Below are 18918 nucleotides of genomic sequence, written 5' to 3'. Positions count from 1 at the left end.
TGGGCTTTCCTCTTATTAGTCGGGGACCTGAGTTGACTCATTCTATATCAATAGTAAAATCTAGCTTGGCCTTGGTAGCCAGAGCCTATAATAGACACAGATCTTTGGAGATTAACATCTTTATTTTACAAATGGGGGAACTGAATTTTAGGAAAGGAAGGTGAGTTGCCTAAAATCATCAGAAACCAGAATCCAGTTCTTGCTTCAGGCATACTGATTGTGTGATCCTGGACAAGCCACCTAATCTTCAAGTACCCCAGGCAAATTCTCTAAGTTGTTGGAACCTGTGCTATTCAACCAGCTCTGGTATTTTATACACACATATAGATAAATAGACAGACAGATAGGTAGATAGATAGATAGATAGATAGATAGATAGATAGATAGATAGATAGATAGATAGATATGTCTGGTATTATTCATATATTTAAAAACTTTCAATGACTCTCTGATGGAATCAATGAAAATAAATGTGAAAAAAAGGAGAACTAACAATACCAGATATCAAACTATATTACAAAATGGTAACCATCAAAATAATATGGTGCTGGCTAAGAAAGAGAATGGCAAGTCAATGGAATGGATTTGATACATGATACCTAGTAGCAAATGACCATAATAATTTATTGTTTGATAAATCCAAAGATTCAAGCTCTAGGAGCAAGAATTCACCAGTTGAGGAAAAAAAAATTGCTGGGAAAACTGGAAAACAACTTGTAAGAAAGTAGGCATAAACCAGAACCGCACATCATGTTCCAATAGAAGGTCAAAAATGTTCATGATTTAGACATAAAAGCTGATATAAGTAAATTCAGGGAGCATGGGAAGTTTTACCTGTCACATTTATGAATAAAAGAACTTATGGCCAAATAAGATATAAATAGGAACTTAGAAAGTAAAATGGATAATTTTGATTATATGAAGTTAAAAGTATTTTGCATGAACAAAACCAATGAAGCTAAAATTAGAAGAAAAGCAGGACACTGGGGGGGAAATTACAGTGTTTCTCTGATAAAGACCTCAATTCTCTATTTTATCAAATTTATAAAAGAGCCATTCCCCAATTGATAAATGGTCAGAAGATATGAATGAGTTGTTTTCAGAAAAAGAAACTTATTTATAGTCATGTAAAAATGCTCTAAATTGCTATTGGTCAGAGAAATACAAATTAAAACAACTCTGAAATACCACTTCACATCTACCATATATTGCTAACATGGTATGAAAGGAAAAAAAACAAATGCAACTGGTCCAACTATCGTAAAAACAATTTGGAACTATGCCTAATTGTGCATGTCCTTTAACCTAATAATACCACCACCAGATCTATACCCTAAAGAGAACAAAGGGAGAGAAAAGGCTCTATAAGCAGATAAATATTTATAACAGCTCTTTTGGGGATAGTAAATAATTAGAAATTGAGGGGCTACTACCCATCAATTGAGGAATGGCTGAACACATTATGGCATGATTGGGAGGGAGCACTATTTGCTATTGTGTGATAAAAAGTAATGGAGGGGATGGTTTCAGAAAAATCTGGTAAAACTTATATAAACTGATGTAAAGTGAGCAGAACTAAGAGATCATTGTACATAGTAAAAGCAATATTGTAATAATGGTCGATTTGAGTTAGCTACTTTGATTAATATAATGATGTAAGATGATTCCAAAGGACCCATGATGAAAAATGCTATCTATTTCCAGAGAGAGAACTGATGAACTCTAAATCCAGATTGAGGATAATTTTTTTTTTACTTTCCTTTTTTTTTCTTGTTTTTATTCTTATTATTTTTTATCAACATAGCCAAGGAGAAAATAGTTTTGCCTGATTTCACATATATAACAGGTATCATCCCAAATACCTAATTGTGTGTGTGTTTGTGCATATGTGTTTCTCTCTAATAGAATGTAAACACTTTGAAGCCAGAGATTTTTCAAACATCTAGCAGTTAATACCTACTTCTCAAATTGTTGGCTTAAACCCTAGGGGCAACCTGAAGTTTAAAAAGAATTGGAGATGAAAGAGGAAGGGACAGCAATGAGGGGACAAGAAAAACAGGACTCGGCTTGTTCTATGATATAACTAGCTGTAGCTTGTTCCCAGAAATTCCCTAGACTGCCTGTGTTTCTCTAATCCAATGAGCTCAGAAGAGGCCCTCTAACAATAGCTTGTCTCTTCCCAAAGCCCAAAGCCCTGACCAGCAGAGATAGGAGTGTTGGCCGCAGATTGCTTCTAGCATCTGGCTTGGATAGACATTACAGTAGACCTCTTCCCTCTCTCCATCCTCTCCAACCTCCATAGCTCATCCAACTCTCACATGACCCCCATGGCCTGGGAGGCCTGGATGACTCACTGGTGAAGGGGCCCAGGAGATTGATGAAGCAAAAGTAATAATAATAATAAAGACCAGACTTAGGAAAACTAATTTTTCCTGGACTTATACTTTCATTCTTCTTTGCTTTTCTCCCTTTTTCCCTTTTCCCATTTTTCTGCTGACCCTGAAGATTACACAAATGGGCAAAGAATGAAGGCAGGCACACCAAGGAGGGGGGTCTGGATTTTTTAAAATCTGTCCCCTCAGTTTATCAAAAACACCCTGCTCTTTGTATGTCTGAGACCACATGTAAATTAGCTCAAATCCTCCTAAAGGGGAAAAACTGACTAAAAATGTACTCTCCACATAAACAACATTAATCCTTCAGCTCCAAATGTTCTTCCTTTTTCTCAAAACATTTTCACATATATCATTTCACTGAAAGAGAAGAGAACAGGAGAGGGAAGAGGAGGGGAAAATGGGAAAAGAAGGGAAAGGAGAAAAGGGAGGGGAGGAAAAGAAATGGAAGGGAAAGGAGAAGAAAGGGAAGGATGGAGTAATACTTGAGAGGGAAGAGAAAAGGTAGAGGAAACTTCATAAATAATAGTTATTATCATGCTATCCCCTGCTATATTGTCAGAAGTAAGATTTGAAGGAGAGTTCTCTGACTGAAGAGTTGGGGCTTTAGAGTAGGAGCTGTCTAGTCTAGTCCTCTCATTTTACAAAGATAATTTGCGCCCAAAGACATCAATATCATACGAATTCTAACTGAGGTCTTCAACATCCCAATCCAGCACCCTTTTCATTCATTAGCCTGCCTCTCAAGAAGAGTAGCCAGCATCCCTGATTCCCTGAGTGCCTCCAGTGAAGATGTGATCTAAGTAATCTCAAAGGGTCCTAATCACCTCTTGAGAATAGTGTAAGGGCAGATATGTTGGGAGGAAAGTAGCCTGTTCCTTGCAGCTGCTGTCTCCCACCTCTCTGATTTCCAACTCTTAACAGTAGTCTGAGAAAGACAAAGAGAAAAAAAAAGGAATAGGGGAATATGAAAGCTTGTTATCTCCTTTAACTTTGGTTGGGGGCAGAAATGGTCTACTGAGGTCTGTGGTAGAGGCAGCAAATGGGTCACCAATCTCTAAGAGGGATATAATATTCATAGAATCAGTGATGGATGGAAGGAAGGAAGGAAGGAAGGAAGGAAGGAAGGAAGGAAGGAAGGAAGGAAGGAAGGAAGGAAGGAAGGAAGGAAGGAAGGATATAAGAATAAGAGCCATGATCCAATGGCCAAAGGATATGTCCACATATATATGGATATGGATATGTATATAAAAATAATATGTAGTCACTGAGGGCATTTATTTTGTTTGACTCTTCATAGTTGTTACAAGAAATTTCCTTTTCTTTTTCCCTCAATAGGGTGGAGGATAAGAAGGCAAGAAAATAGATTTTCATTCATTTTTAAAAAGAGAGAGTTTTAAGGAGAGGGTTGCTATAGATATGAAATGTTGCATGTACTTTCAGATGAATTTAATTGTCTTATTTGCTTTATTTTGTTATAAGAGACCTCTTGGGAAGTTTGGATAATTTTTAAATATTTGTAATGTGAAAAAAAAGCAATAAAAATATCTTTTAAAAAAATTACGGGGACAACTAGGTAGAGCAGTGGATAGAGCACCAGCTCTGAAGTCAGGAGGACCTGAGTTCAAATCTGGTCTCAGTCACTTAACAGTTCCTGGCTGTGTGACTCTGGGCAAGTCATTTAACCTCATTTGCCTCAGCAAAATAAATAAAAATAAAAAATAAAATAAATTAAATTAAATTTTAAAAAAATTAGGGATTCTCTGATGTAAAGGTGAGGGGGTAGTGCATACCAGGCATGAGGGACAGCCAGAGGGAGGTGTTATGTATGAAGAATGCAGGGGAAAGCAGGGAAATTCACACTAAGTTCAGAGTTAGGATTTTCTCAATAATTTGCACAATATTTATGCCACTAGACTTTGAATAAAGATGACAATTGCTGACAAGGACAAAGTTCCTTCCTTTCCCAATTGCCTTCAGCCAAAACTGCCTCTCCCTCTTGTTTTCCCTTTCCCTTCCAGCTTCCTGGCTATTTGAGAAATTGCCTATTCTGGGCTCTGGAGGCTGATTTCTGGGTTTCACATATCTTGCCAGACATTCAGATTGGACAGCTGCCATGGGTGGGGCACTGTGTTGTTCTAGCAAAAGGGAGAGAATGAGGCATAATTGCAGCCTCCCATCATTCTCTCATTGGCTGCATCCTATTAAAGAACCAGATTCCTACTCCTGCCCTCCTTTGCTTGTTGGACAAACTCTCCCTGAAAGGGGAGACTTTAGTTCAGTCAGAAAGAATCCTCCCTGACTTTTCCAGAATCATCTCTACTTCTATCAGCAAAAAAAATACACTCTAGTAAGTCCCCTTTGTTGTTATTTAGTCGAATAGTCACAACTATTCAACTCTCTGTGACCCCATTTTGGGGTCTTCTTGATAAAGATTACTGCAGTGTTTTGTTGTTTCCTTCTTAGCTCATTTTAAAGTGAGAAAATTGAGATGAACAAGTGACTTGCCCAAGGTCACACAGCTAATAAGTGTCTGAGGGTCAGGTCTTACTGACTCCAGAGTCAGCATTCTATACATTGTACCCACCTAGATGTCCCTAAAGTCCCTTTTAACCAGAATTAAACAATCCTCCAAAAATCACAATGATTTTTGAAGTCCCATATAAATACCAAAGATTTTCAAAATGGGACCCTTGGGGTCTTTGGGGACTCAGAAATTCATTTTGAATCATCAAAGAAAAATTCACTAATAATCATAACTTGTATATGTCTAGTACTTCACAAAGTATTTCCATACATGTTACATCATTTGATACTAACAAGATCCCTGAGAGTAGTCAGGGAAAAAGAAGAACTTAGAGGAAACTTAAGATACTTCATCCCAGTTACATCCCTGTTTATAACAGCATAGGCGTGGGCAGGACATTGCATCAGGATGAGTAATTGGAGACTTTTATGTATTGATTTTTTAAAAGCAAACTCAATAGAGCAGTCAATGGTCAGGGAAATTATTTTAAACTAATTTAACTAAATAAACAGAACTTTAACCAACTTTAAGCACAAAACTTATGCTTAATATGATATTTTTAGTTTAAAACTACAGTTTCAGATAATTAAATGAAAATGCAAAGCCACTTTTTTTAGACTTTTAGCAGTTACTGGTTACCCTTTCTCCCCAGCACACTTAGATTCCTCACATTTGCCTATGACAAAACTGAAACCTGTAGTAGTAAAGGAATTGGCCAAGATTATACTGCTAGGAAGTAACAAAGCCAAGACTTGAACCCAGTTTTCCTGACTCCAAGTCCTGTAAACTTTTCCCTGGATCCTCCTGCCTTAGTTCAGTATAATTATAGTTTAATGGTTAAGTATAATATCAGATGAGATCATATATGTATATATATACATATATGTATATACAAACACACATATATGTATGTGTGTATGTGTATATGTATATATGTAGTATTTTATAAATATTAAAATATCACATAGATATTCATTATTATAAGTATTATAATAATAATTAACACACATTTATATTGCTTTTAAAAATCTACAATACGCTTCCTTTTTTTCAAAGTATCTCTTGTATTCGAATATATATTTTTGTGTATGTCTATGTTTAGTGATACTTGCATTCATATATATACATATTATAAGTGTATGCATGCACTATATATGTGTACATGTACAATATATGCGTGTATTTGTATTCTAGCTCAGTTGCTTCCAAACAGAATCAAAATTGTGAGAGCCTGTAAGGGGTGAGGATGACCGCCTCTGAAATCTCCAGGTCTGTAACCACTGGCTAGTTCTGATTCTCCACAAATGAAATCATCATTTGGAAGCTGGGTAACGTGGAAAGAGTACCAGATTTAGAACTAGGAGTTCTGAGTTCAGACCTCAGTCTAATGTTTACTAGCTACCTTAGATTAGTCACTTAATCTCTCTGTGACTCTATTTGATCATCTCTAAAATGGGGATAGTTACGTTTTATACTACTTATCTCACAGAGCAATGGAAAGGCAAGTTCTTTATAAATATGAAAAGTACTTTTTTGTGGTAGTCAAGAAAATGAAAGCAAGCTAATCCCCCACCAAGTAAGGAATGACTAAATATGTGAAGATTATGAAATAATATTGCTCCATTAGAAACAGGAAGAATTCAGAGAAGCATGAGATTATTTATATGAACTGATAAAGAATGAAATCAGTAGAACCAGAAATCTAACACATACCATGTAAATGGAGGGAAAAGGGGGGAAACTTATGTAATTTTTAAGACATTGTAATTAGGTTATTTAAATTAAATAAATTAATTAAATTTATATAGTATAATTAGAAGGACCAAGCTTGAGGTCAAAGAAGAGAGTCAAAAATACCCCTTTCTTCTTCCTTCTTTCTATGCAGATGTTGGGGACTATAGATATGGGAATTATTAGTCTCTTTTTGATATGTTGGTCAATTTTGATGAACTTTTTTTTTTTCCTATTTCTTTTTTGTTGTAACAGATGTAGAGATATAGTATGGAATACTCTAAAAAGTCTTGGCTCTGAATCTCACCTCTGACACATACTGACTGTGTCCCTTAGCAAGACATTCACTTGCCCTAGGCAATTCTGAGTCCATGAATTACAGGGGAAAAGCCAACCTCCATTAGGAAAGGGAGTTTCCTCACCTGGGAGTTTCTTATCCCAGTGAATATTGGTCCAGTCCATATCTCTCTACAAGAGATGCCCTTTTTAGGAAGGGCAAAGAAAAAAAATATTCAGAAGTATAAGATAAAATATCTCTCTAAAAACTTTAAATTTGAAAAAAATGTGCTTTTTATTGTTTTTGACTTAAAAAAAAAAAGATCAAGTTTCCAACCGTTAGTACTTTTCTGTAGTTCAAGGGAGACTAGATGAAAAGTGACTTTTTGAACACCTGTAGGCTACCTTTTCTCTCTGAGTCCCTCCTTGATCAAGATTTTAGGATCTACCACACTTAACACCATATACCAAGATCAAAATGGGTCCATGATTTAGGCATAAAGAATGAGATCATAAATAGATTAGAGGAACAGAGAATAGTCTACCTCTCAGACCTGTGAAGGAGGAAGGAATTTTTGACCAGAGGAGAACTAGAGATCATTATTGATCACAAAATCGAAGATTTTGATTACATCAAACTAAAAAGTTTCTGTACAAACAATACTAATGCAAACAAGATGAGAAGGGAAGTAACAAATTGGGAAAACATTTTTACAGTTAAAGGTTCTGATAAAGGCCTCATCTCCAAAATATACAGAGAATTGACTTTAATTTATAAGAAATCAAGCCATTCTCCTATTGATAAATGGTCAAAGGATATGAATAGACAATTTTCAGATGATGAAATTGAAACTATTTCCACTCACATGAAAGAGTGTTCCAAATCACTACTGATCAGAGAAATGCAAATTAAGACAACTCTGAGATACCACTACACATCTGTCAGATTGGCTAAGATGACAGGAACAAATAATGATGAATGTTGGAGGGGATGTGGGAAAACTGGGACACTGATACATTGTTGGTGGAGTTGTGAAAGAATCCAGCCATTCTGGAGAGCAATTTGGAACTATGCCCAAAAAGTTATCAAACTGTGCATACCCTTTGATCCAGCAGCGCTACTACTGGGATTATATCCCAAGGAAATACTAAAGAAGGGAAAGGGACCTGGATGTGCCAAAATGTTTGTGGCAGCTCTTTTTGTAGTGGCTAGAAACTGGAAGATGAATGGATGTCCATCAATTGGAGAATGGTTGGGTAAATTATGGTATATGAAGGTTATGGAATATTATTGCTCTGTAAGAAATGACCAGCAGGAGGAATACAGAGAGGCCTGGAGAGACTTACATCAACTGATGCTGAGTGAAATGAATAGGACCAGAAGATCGCTGTACACTTTTTTTAAAATTTTATTTATAATTTTTGACAGTATATATGCATGAGTAATTTTTTATAACATTATCCCTTGTATTCATTTTTCCAAATTATCTCCTCCCTCCCTCTACTCCCTCCCCTTGATGACAGGCAATCCCATACATTTTACATGTGTTACAATATAACCTAGATATAATGTGTAAATACCATTTTCTTGTTGCACATTAAGTATTAGATTCCAAAGGTATAAGTAACCTGGGTAGATAGACAGTACTGCTAACAGTTTACATTCACTTCCCAGTGTTCCTTCCCTAGGTTTAGTTGTTTCTGTCCATCATTGATCAACTGGAAGTGAGTTGGATCTTCTTTATGTTGAAGATTTCCACTTCCATCAGAATACATCCTCATATAGTATTGTTGTTGAAGTGTATAGTGATCTTCTGGTTCTGCTCATTTCACTCAGCAATAGTTGATGTAAGTCTCTCCACTGCTGGTCATTTCTTACAGAGCAATAATATTCCATAACCTTCATATACCATATTTTACCCAACCACTCTCCAACTGATGGACATCCATTCATCTTCCAGTTTCTGGCCACTATGAAAAGAGCTGTCACAAACATTTTGGCACATACAGGTCCCTTTCCCCTTCTCAGTACTTCTTTGGGATATAAGCCCAATGATCGCTGTACACTTCAATACTGTATGAGGATGTATTCTGATGGAAGTGGAAATCTTCAACATAAAGAAGATCCAACTCACTGCCAATTGATCAATGATGGACAGAAACAACTACAGCCAGAGAAGGAACACTGGGAATTGAATGTAAACTGTTAGCACTACTGTCTATCTATCCAGGTTACTTATACCTTCGGAATCCAATACTTAACGTGCAACAAGAAAATTGGATTTACACACATATATTGCATCTAGGTTATACTGTATACATGTAAAATGTATGGGATTGCCTGTCATCTACGGGAGGGAATAGAGGGAGGGAGGGGATTATTTGGAAAAATGAATACAAGGGATAATGTTATTTTTAAAAATTACTCATGCATATATACTGTCAAAAAATTTATAATTATAAAATAAAATAAAAAAACAAACAAAAAAAAGAGTTTAGGATCTAGGGTAGGAACTTCCATTATAGACCACATCCTCAAATCCTTCCACATTTTAAGTTAGTACACAGTCTTCAATAGTTACTGTGATCAGAAAAATTAGTCCCTTGGTGGCCAAACCACTTTTGATGAGCTCTTAACATAGCTATGCTGTTCCACAAGCGGAGAGCCAACAATTGTCTCTTGCCAGGATGGAATGGGAACTCTTTCTGGCTTGGAAGAACCTGCCAAAACTTGTGTTGCCCTGGCCTAGGCGTCCAGAACTCACTATCCCTTCCGTGACATGATGTGGCACCAGAGTAGGTCATTAGTGGAAGCCAAAAGAAATGAAAGCCACATCCTGATGAGAAGCAGACCCCAGTACTTGAGGTCTAATAAGAGCCATATTCCAGAGACTGAGAACTATGCCATGAGAAGCACAGACTACATCAGGGGCTGGAATTGGAAAGCTGGCACTGTCTACAAGGGACCTTAATAATAATGATGGCCATCATCATAATAGCTAGCATTTACATATGGCTTTGAGATTTACAAAGAGCTTTACATACATTTTCTCATTTTGATCCTCACAATAGTATTGTAAGGTGGGTGCTATTATTATCTTCATTTTACATATGAGGTCACAGAGATTGAAAAAAAATGGTATATAGGGGCAGCTAGGTGGTACAGTGGATAGAGCACCAGCCCTGAAGTCAGGAGGACCTGAGTTCAAATCTGATCTCAGACACTTAACACTTCCTAGCTGTGTGGCCTTGGGCAGCTTCTGCAAATAAATAAAGAAAGAAACAAATAAACAAACAAATAAATAAATAATGAATAAATAGATAAATAAATGAATAGATAATAAATAAATAGATAGATAAATAAATGGTGAAATAACTAATTCAAAGTCATATAGCTAACTTGTAAGTGTTTGAAACCAGATCTGAACTCAGTTCTTCCTAACTCCAAGACTGATACTCATTTCCTTGGGAACTCTATCTTGCAATGAGAAATAGAGAAAGCTGAATTTGAAAAAGCTTTTTGTTCCAGCTGTGGAATCTGAGTGACTTTTGGTTAACTGAATATGGAGAAGGCTACACTAAAATATTTGTAAACTTTTGATAGGACCAAAGAACTGGAATCAAAGTGATACCCACTGAGTGGGAAATGGCTAAACAAGATGTGGTACGTGAATATTACTCTATAATAAGAAAGGAGGAATATGATGATTACTGAGAACTATGGGAAGACATATAAACTGATGCAAAATGAAATAAGTAGAATCTGCTAAAAAAAAAAAGTTTTCAATAATGTAACTGAAAATGAAAGAACAAAACAATTGTAGGTAAATACTGCAGCGTTTTAATGATCAAGCTTGGCTTCTTTGTTAAGAAGGCCGCACAGAACAGTGCTCACAACCTTGAATCAGGAAGACCTGAAATACAACATGTGATGAAGAGCAAGTTCCCTAACCATGCTTCTCTATCTCCTTTTCTGTACAATGGGAAGGGTGTGTGTGTGTGTGTATTTATTGGCCTTTAAGGTGTCTTCCTACTTCCAAATCTAGGATCCTGTAAAGCTCCTATAGCAAAAGGTTACAAAGCATTTTCCATTAATCAAGGAACTTTTGTTAAGTATTTACTATGCACTATGTTTTGTATTAAGTGTCAGAAATATAAAGACAAATGTGAAAGACTCCCTGCCCTCAAAGAGCTTATCTTTTAATGAAGAAATATCAGGTATGAGTATAAGCATAACCCACCAGAAGGACACTTTCTTCATGTAACCCCAGCTTTTTCTGCACTCACAACAACCCAGCCAGGTGGAATAGATATCATTTGTGATGAAAAAGAAATCTGGAAAATGGAGGATGTTAACTGATCTAAGAAGAGTAAATGAACAGATGGAAACTATGGGAACTCTTCAGCCTGGACTTCCATCTCCTACTCAGTTGCCAAGAGAATGGCCTCTATGGGTTATAGACATTAAGGATTGTATCTATTCTATCCCTCTAGATAAGGAGGATATGAAAAGATTTGCTTTTTCAGTGCCTAGTGTTAATTTGGCTGAGCTTTATAAAAGATATGAATGGACAATTTTGCCACAGGGAATGAAAAACAGCCCTACTATGTGCCAAATGTATGTTGCCGCTGCTCTTGCTCCAGTAAGAAAAGCCTTTCCAAAAGTAATATTGTTACATTATATGGATGATATTTTGGGATGTGCACCTGAGGAACAAATGTTAGAAGCATGTCTACAAAAGACCGTGGAAACACTAAAGTACTACAAACTGCATATAGCTACAGAAAAAATTCAAAGACATGCTCCTTTTCAATATTTAGGATATGAAGTATATCCTAAGACACTCACAGTACAAAAGCTTTCTTTAAGAACAGAGAAATTGAACACCTCAAGTGATTTCCAAAAATTAATAGGAGATATCCAATGGATGTGTCCAGTGTTAGGCTTAACTACCAATCAACTACAACCTTTATATGACATTTTAAGGGGAGACAGTGCTTTAAATTCACCACGCCAGCTTAAAAAAAAAAAAGCACAAGAGGCTTTGAGAGAAGTTGAACTGGCATTATCCAATGTGGTTGAAAGAGTCACTCAAAAACCCTTGGAAATATCAGTTTTTGCTACAAAGAGGCACCCACAGCAGTCCTTCATCAAGGAGATAGTGTGATTGAGTGGGTGAACCTCCCAGCACAACCAGAACAAAGCCTTACTCCTTACCCAGTGCTTGTGGCTAGGATTTTATTAAAGGCTTTTAAGAGAGTAATACGATTATCTGGAATAAGTCCTGAAAAAATATACACATTCTATACTAACGCACAAATTAATCTATGCTGTGAGACCATCCCAGAATGGCAAATTTTATTGGCCATCACTCCAAATTTTGCACATGGATCTCCATTAAAGATAACCCAGCTACTACATAATTGGCGATGGACTTTTGAAGAAAAGGTTTCTAAGATTCCTCTTAAAGGACCAACAATCTTTACAGATGCCTCCAAAGAAAATATTTGTGCTGTATACTCTCATGATTTAACCATAAAGAGAGTAGTCAGGACTCCTTTTCAGTCCACTCAACAGAATGAATTATTTGCTATCATGCTAGCTCTTACTTATTACCCAGGAGACGTAAATATAATTACTGATTCAGCCTATTCAGTAGGTGTAGTACAAAGAATTGCCACAGCCCAAATAAAATTTGCAGCCTCTAATATTTATCAGCTCTTTAAGGAACTTAAAGAGCAAGTGAGAAAACATCCAGGCAAGATTTATTTTTTGCATGTCCACTCACATAGTGGACTTCTAGGTCCTATTTTTTTATAGAAATTCAAAGGCAGATAGCCTTCTAACCATGTTAGCCAGTAGTCCTTTATTTCAGGAAGCACAAGAATCTCATTCTAAATATCATCAGGCTGCTTGAGCTTTACATTTACAATTTGGAATCACAAGAGAGGAAGCTAGGAGCATAGTAAAAAGCTGTACAGCTTGTCTTCCTTTCCACACTCCTACACTCCCACCAGGGAAGAATCCTTGTGGTTTGAGACCCAATGAAATCTGGCAAATGGATGTGACCCATTATAAATCTTTTGATCATCTGTCTTTCATCCACGTGATAGTAGATACCTTTTCAGGATTCACTTTTGCAGTGCCAACAGCAAAAGAGACAGCCCGAGTGGTCACTGAATTCCTTATACAAGCATTTGCAATTATGGGTGTTGCCACAAGAAATAAAAACAGATAATGGACCTGCATATAGTTCTAAACATTTTGTGCACTTCTGTGCACAGTATAAGATATTACACATTACTGGAATACCTTTTAATCCTCAAGGTCAGGCAATAGTAGCGAGAAGAAACAGAGACATTAAGATACTCCTCCAAAAACAAAAGAAAAGGGGAGCCACAGGTAGCCCTAGGGAACTTCTACATTTAGTTCTCTATACCATTAATTTTTAAATTTTTGACAAAGATGCACTGGCTCCGGCAGACAGGTTTTATAACCCACCAGAAGGGCATTGTCCAGTGCGAGCAGCTCCACTGTCCTTAGATAATCGCCAGGTGATGTGGAGAGACCCAGAAAGTGGTGAATTGAAGGGACCAGATAGGTTAACTGCCTGGGGGAGAGGGTTTGTTTGTATTTCTTCAGATGGAGAAGGAATCAGATGATCTTAATCTTGTTCTACCTGAACTTAGAGAGAAGAACCAGGAGCAATGGGCAAACATTACTAAGAGGCCATGTTAAACGTGGTATCAGAAAAAAATTCTTCATGACTCCTTTGGGGTTTTCTTGGTAGAGATACTGAAGTGGTCTGCCATTTCCTTCCCCAGCTCATTTTACAAATGAGGAAACTGAGGCAAGTAAGGTTAAGTGACTTGCCCAGAGGCACATAGCTCATAAGGATCTGACACCAGATTTGAACTTAGCAATATGAGTCTTTCTGATTCTATCCACTGTGCTACCTAGATGGCAAAAGCTTTACAAATATTATCTCATTTAATTTCAGGTTTTTGATGGACTGTAAGGAGAAAATAGTCTTCATTCATTTCCAGGCTGTACTACTGACTCTTGACTTTCTCTACCATTCTCTGTGAATACCTCACTCTCTTTTATGTGTCCTTTTTTCCCATTAGAATGTATCCTCCTTCTGGGCAAGTATTATTTTGTTTGTGCTTTGTAAATGCTTATTGATGTGATTTATTCTCTAATATTTAGTCTTTTCATCAGTTTGTTGGATTAGATGCTTTGGAGATTTTATGATTTCTAGGCTATGTGCTATATGCTGTTAGGTAGTGGAGTCAATCAGTCATTCAAGTACTTATTAAGCAGCTACTATGTGTCAGGCACTGTGCTAAGCACTGAGGATACAAAAGGAGGCAAAAGCCAGTCCATGACTTCAAGGAGCTCCCAATCTAATGGGAGAGATGTGGGGGGAAAAAAAAAAACTATCTACAAACAAGGTATATACAGGAGGAATAGTAAATAATTAACAGAAGGAAGATACTAGCATTAAGAAGGTTGAAAAAGTTTTCCTGAAGAAGTTAGGATTTTAGTTGAGGCTTGAAAGAAGCCAGAAGACAGAGATGAGAAGAGAGAGCATTCAAAACATATGGGACAGTCAGAGAAAATGCCCAGAACCCAGAGAAAGAGATCAAGATGGAAGAGCACATTATTTAGAGGATTCTTTCTGAGCCAGCTTCTCTAAACTTTTTACCTGTAAGAAGTGACTTTGAATGATAGCGGGGCCATGTGATCAAAGCCTGCCATGAATTTCTTTATCAGGTACAGGGAAGCTTTAAAGGGCTTTTTAAAAAATAGATGTTGGACAAAATAAAATCCACACCCAGGTTATAAACTATGGACCCCAAAAGCAGGAGTCATACATAACTTAAGTCAGCCAAATGGAAAGCATGTGTTGGGTCTTTGCTTTCTGCAAGAGAGCCACAGCTGGACTTATAAAAATCAAGTCACAGTTTAAAACAACTGAGATTCTGGGCAAGCAGCTGAGTCTTCAATAAATAATATAACCTCTCTGGGGACAAAATAAATTCTGTGTTTGGGATGAGACCCAAATGAATGAAGCATTGGGCTTAATGATTCTTGATGAAGGCTTTTTCATTTGAACATAAAGTCTCTGAATTTGCATTCTCTGTGCCTAGTACCATGCTTGGCACATTGGCACTTAGTTCTTGGCTTATCATTTAGTTTATCATAGGTGGGACTGGCCCAAGCAACAGAGTCAAAAATCTCATAATCATCAAATCTCAAGAGTCAGAAGGAATATGGTACAAGCCAAATATAAAACACAAATCTCTGGTAAGTATCCCTGACAGGTGAGAATAGCATTGTCAATGTGACTCATGTAGTTTTAACTAGCAGATAATTATTACCCAGGGTAGCCTGTTCTGCTTTTAGATAAATGTTAAGTATTTCACTTATATACCAAAAAAAAAAAAAATTGACTTCACAAATATTAGATGGTGAAGGTATGGTTAGATAGCAGTTAATCCTTTCTCATTTAAATAATAATATCCAACATTAATACAGTGCCAATTATATACCAGACATTGTGCTAAGTGCTTTATGAACACCATCTCATTTGAAACAGGAATTCTAGTGGATTACAAGCTCAATAGGAGAAGGCAATATGATGTCATCACCAAAAATGTAAATGTGATCTGGAGCTGTATTTGTAAGGGTAGAACTTCCAGGAAAAGAGAATTGGGCATCCCACTCTCTTTTGCCCAGTCTAGGAATTAAGGTTAAAAAGGTTGTTGTTATTCTTCCGGTGCAACAAGAAATTCGGTTCTGCACACATATATTGTATCTAGGATATACTATAACACATTTAACATGTATGGGACTGCCTGCCATCTAGGGGAGGGGGTGGAGGGAAGGAGGGGAAAATTCAGAACAGAAGTGAGTGCAAGGAATGATGTTGTAAAAAAATTACCCATGCATATGTACTGTCAAAATATATATATAATTATAAAATTAATAAAAACCTCCTGTAAACTTTAAAAAAAAAGTTGTTAAGGTAGAGAATGTCTACAGGAGGGCAACCAAGATAGTGAAGTATCTGGGTTTCATAACATATAAGGATTAGCTGAAAGAACTGGGCACATTGAGTGTAGAGAAGAGAAGTCTCAGGGAGAAACAATTGTTTTTGAAAAGTTGTCACTAGGAAGAGAGAGATTTTTTCCATCTGGACCCAGAAGGCTGAATTGGAAGCAATGAATAGATATTGCAAAGAAACCAGTTTAGGTTTGTTGTCAAGAGAAACTTTTTAATAATTTCAGCTGCTCCAAAATTGAATGGACTTCTTAATAGCCTCCTTGATGGTCATTGAACAGAAGCTTGATGACCACTTGTTAGTTATCTTAAGATGAGGATTGTTTTGTGAAGGAGCTGGACTAGGTGGCTGGCCACTGAAGTCTCTTCTAACTCCCAGATTTGGGGGTTCTTTTAATAATAGCTCAGGCATATGGGGCTTTGAAGTTGGCAATGATCTCTCTGTCTGTCTCTTTCCTTCCCTCCTCCCTTTCCCTTTCTGTGTTTACACACACACAAAACCACACACATATATTTATAATATGTGATATATTACATATTATAATTAATAATTATATTCAGTATGTAACATATATTGATCAACCTGCCATCTGAGGGGGAGGGGAAGTGGGGAGGAGGGGAAAAATTGGAACAAAAGGCTTGGCAATTGTCAATGCTCTAAAATTACTCATGCATATATCTAGTAAAAAAGCTATAATAAAAAAAATTATATGCAGGTGTTATCTGTATAATATGTATATATAATATATTAGGTGTCTATAATATATTTATGTGTATACACACATATAAGATATATGTACATATGTGTGTATATAAAAACACACACATAATTACATTTGGTACTAACAGCAATTCTTTAAAAATAATGCTATAGGTATTATCTCTAATTTTGGATGAGTCAAATTGAGTCAAGATTCAGAAACTAGCAGGCTGAAAGATTTTAATATTGGGATGAATTGAATAAGATAAAATTTAATTGGAAAAATTGTGAAGTCGTACGTGGGTTCAAAAAGCTCACCTTCACAAGTACAAAATGAGAGGAGATATAATTAGACATCAATTGGTTTGAAAAGATCTGAGAGTTTTAGTGAACTTAATGTCTGCAATGTGATATGGCAGCCAAGGAAACCAATGCAAACTGAGGCTGTGTTAAAAGAGGCACAGAATCCAGGTACCAGGTAAATGGTTCTTCTCTCTCTGCTCTGATCAGAACACATCTCAAGCCCTTTCTAGGTGCCATAAATTAGGAAGGACATTAATAGGTTGAATAGCATCCAGAGAACAAGCAGGAGAATGATTTGCCCAAGCCCTGGTATGACTAAAGGTTTGGCAGTGAGGATGGGTGGATGAGGAAACTATCACCTCATCCATCAATTTGCAAAGGCAATTTTCCCCTGGGGGCCCTGAAATGAATGTTTGGACCTGTGACATCCTATGCAAGTTTAGATTTCGAATTGGAACATACCCCCTTATTCAAACCTCTCATTTTACAGATGAAGAAACTTAGGATCATCAAAATTAAGTGCCTTGCTTAGGGCTGCACAGGCAGTCAGAATTTGAATCCAAGCCAACCAAAGCCAACTCTGTTTCCATTGCACCACTATCAGCTATTTGTATGATGCAGGCTCCATTGACAAACTCCCTATTTCTGTTTTGTAGCTTCATTTAAAACAGGACCCAGAGTTTCAGATTATTATTCCCCAACTAGATGTCTCTCTCTCTCTCTCTGTGTCTCTCTGTCTCTCTGCCTCTCTTTCTTTCTCTGTCTCTGTCTCTGTCTCTGTCTCTGTCTCTGTCTCTCTCTCTCTCTCTCTCTCTCTCTCTCTCTCTCTCTCTGTGTGTGTGTGTGTGTGTGTGTGTGTCTCTGTTTGTCTCTTTTTCTCTGAGTGTCCCTCTCTTTGCCTCTCTCTGTTTGTCTCTTGTTTCTGTCTTTCTTTTTTTCTTACACACACGCACACACAGAGTTCAAACTGATCACATTTTCCAAAGCATCCCTAATAATTTCTTCTTCCCAGGCATACTGCCCCTCCTAGTGCCCTTCCTCCTTACAGTTCCCCTTTCCACACTTCAGCCCACCCTTCCCATATTGAGTACACTCACCAGAGAAGCCTCCCTGGAGCACTAAAGCCAAATGCAGAGCCCAGATGAAGAGCATGATTTCCCAGCCTTCCCGATCGGGCTCCCACTCCCTAATACAGAAGGGTGCCCCTATCAGAGAGGCGCAGGAAACCCTCCCTCTGTAGCTGGGGAATCTCCACCTCCTCCCTGGGCTTTTATGAAGAGGTTGAGCCAGAGCCCAGGGAGAAAATGCTTTACGGTCCAGCCAACATTCTGATGCTGTTCTGTTCCTCCGCCTTCCCTTGTTCCCAGGGCAAACTCACGCATGCACGAACACATGCACACATTCACACACGCCCTTTAAGTTCCAGCGGGGCAGGCAGGCTGCAGAGAGCCAAAGCTGCTAAAACTTGGAAGGCTTTTATCCATCTGGATCCAGTCTGAGAGATATCGGGCTGCTTCAGAGAGAATGGGGTGCGTTGGCTAAGCCAGTTTTGTGAATGGGATGGAAGAAACATTGGTTTCTTTCTGTATTTTCTAAGACAGAGACAATGGCATTTTCAACCTTTCACTTTAAGAAACAGTTTATTTAACTTTCTGACCTGAAGACATTGATCCTCCAGGTTGTCAAAAACGATTTCAAATATCTAAAGATAACAACTCTGCTGACTTCAACTCTTGACTTTTCTAGGGCTGCTTTTAAGGGAACAATTGTGACTGATCTCCTCTGCTATGCAAGACCATTACTTCACATCCATAATCCCAAGAAACCCTCTGGAACTTCAGAAGCATTCCACCCAGAGCTATTTGTAGGAGACAATTTATAAAAATAAAAATAAAAAATAAAATACTGAAACTGGAAGAAA

The 18918-nt window shown here is 37.3% G+C and overlaps 1 protein-coding gene and 1 long non-coding RNA gene across 3 annotated transcripts in view; one reads left to right on the top strand and one right to left on the bottom strand.

The window, feature by feature from the left end:
• Positions 1–18341, bottom strand: part of PLAC9 (placenta associated 9) — a 27803-nt gene extending 9462 nt beyond the window's left edge. The window contains exon 1 of one of the 2 annotated variants that reach the window (XM_074296710.1): positions 18095–18341. In XM_074296710.1, coding sequence (XP_074152811.1) covers positions 18095–18149 — 55 coding nt within the window. In that variant the 5' untranslated portion in view covers positions 18150–18341. The remainder of the gene's footprint in view (positions 1–18094) is intronic. The other variant, XM_074296713.1, reaches the window with a different exon arrangement.
• LOC141558885 (uncharacterized) overlaps positions 1–18918 on the top strand; it is a 23515-nt gene extending 4597 nt beyond the window's left edge. The window contains exon 3 of the long non-coding RNA XR_012487169.1: positions 18744–18918. This is a non-coding gene — a long non-coding RNA (uncharacterized LOC141558885). The remainder of the gene's footprint in view (positions 1–18743) is intronic.

The sequence above is a fragment of the Sminthopsis crassicaudata genome, chromosome 2 (assembly GCF_048593235.1).
Source record: "Sminthopsis crassicaudata isolate SCR6 chromosome 2, ASM4859323v1, whole genome shotgun sequence".
Classification (NCBI taxonomy): Eukaryota; Metazoa; Chordata; class Mammalia; order Dasyuromorphia; family Dasyuridae; genus Sminthopsis; species Sminthopsis crassicaudata.
Note: the sequence above shows the minus strand (reverse complement) of the source record. Positions and strands in the feature narration are given on the sequence as shown.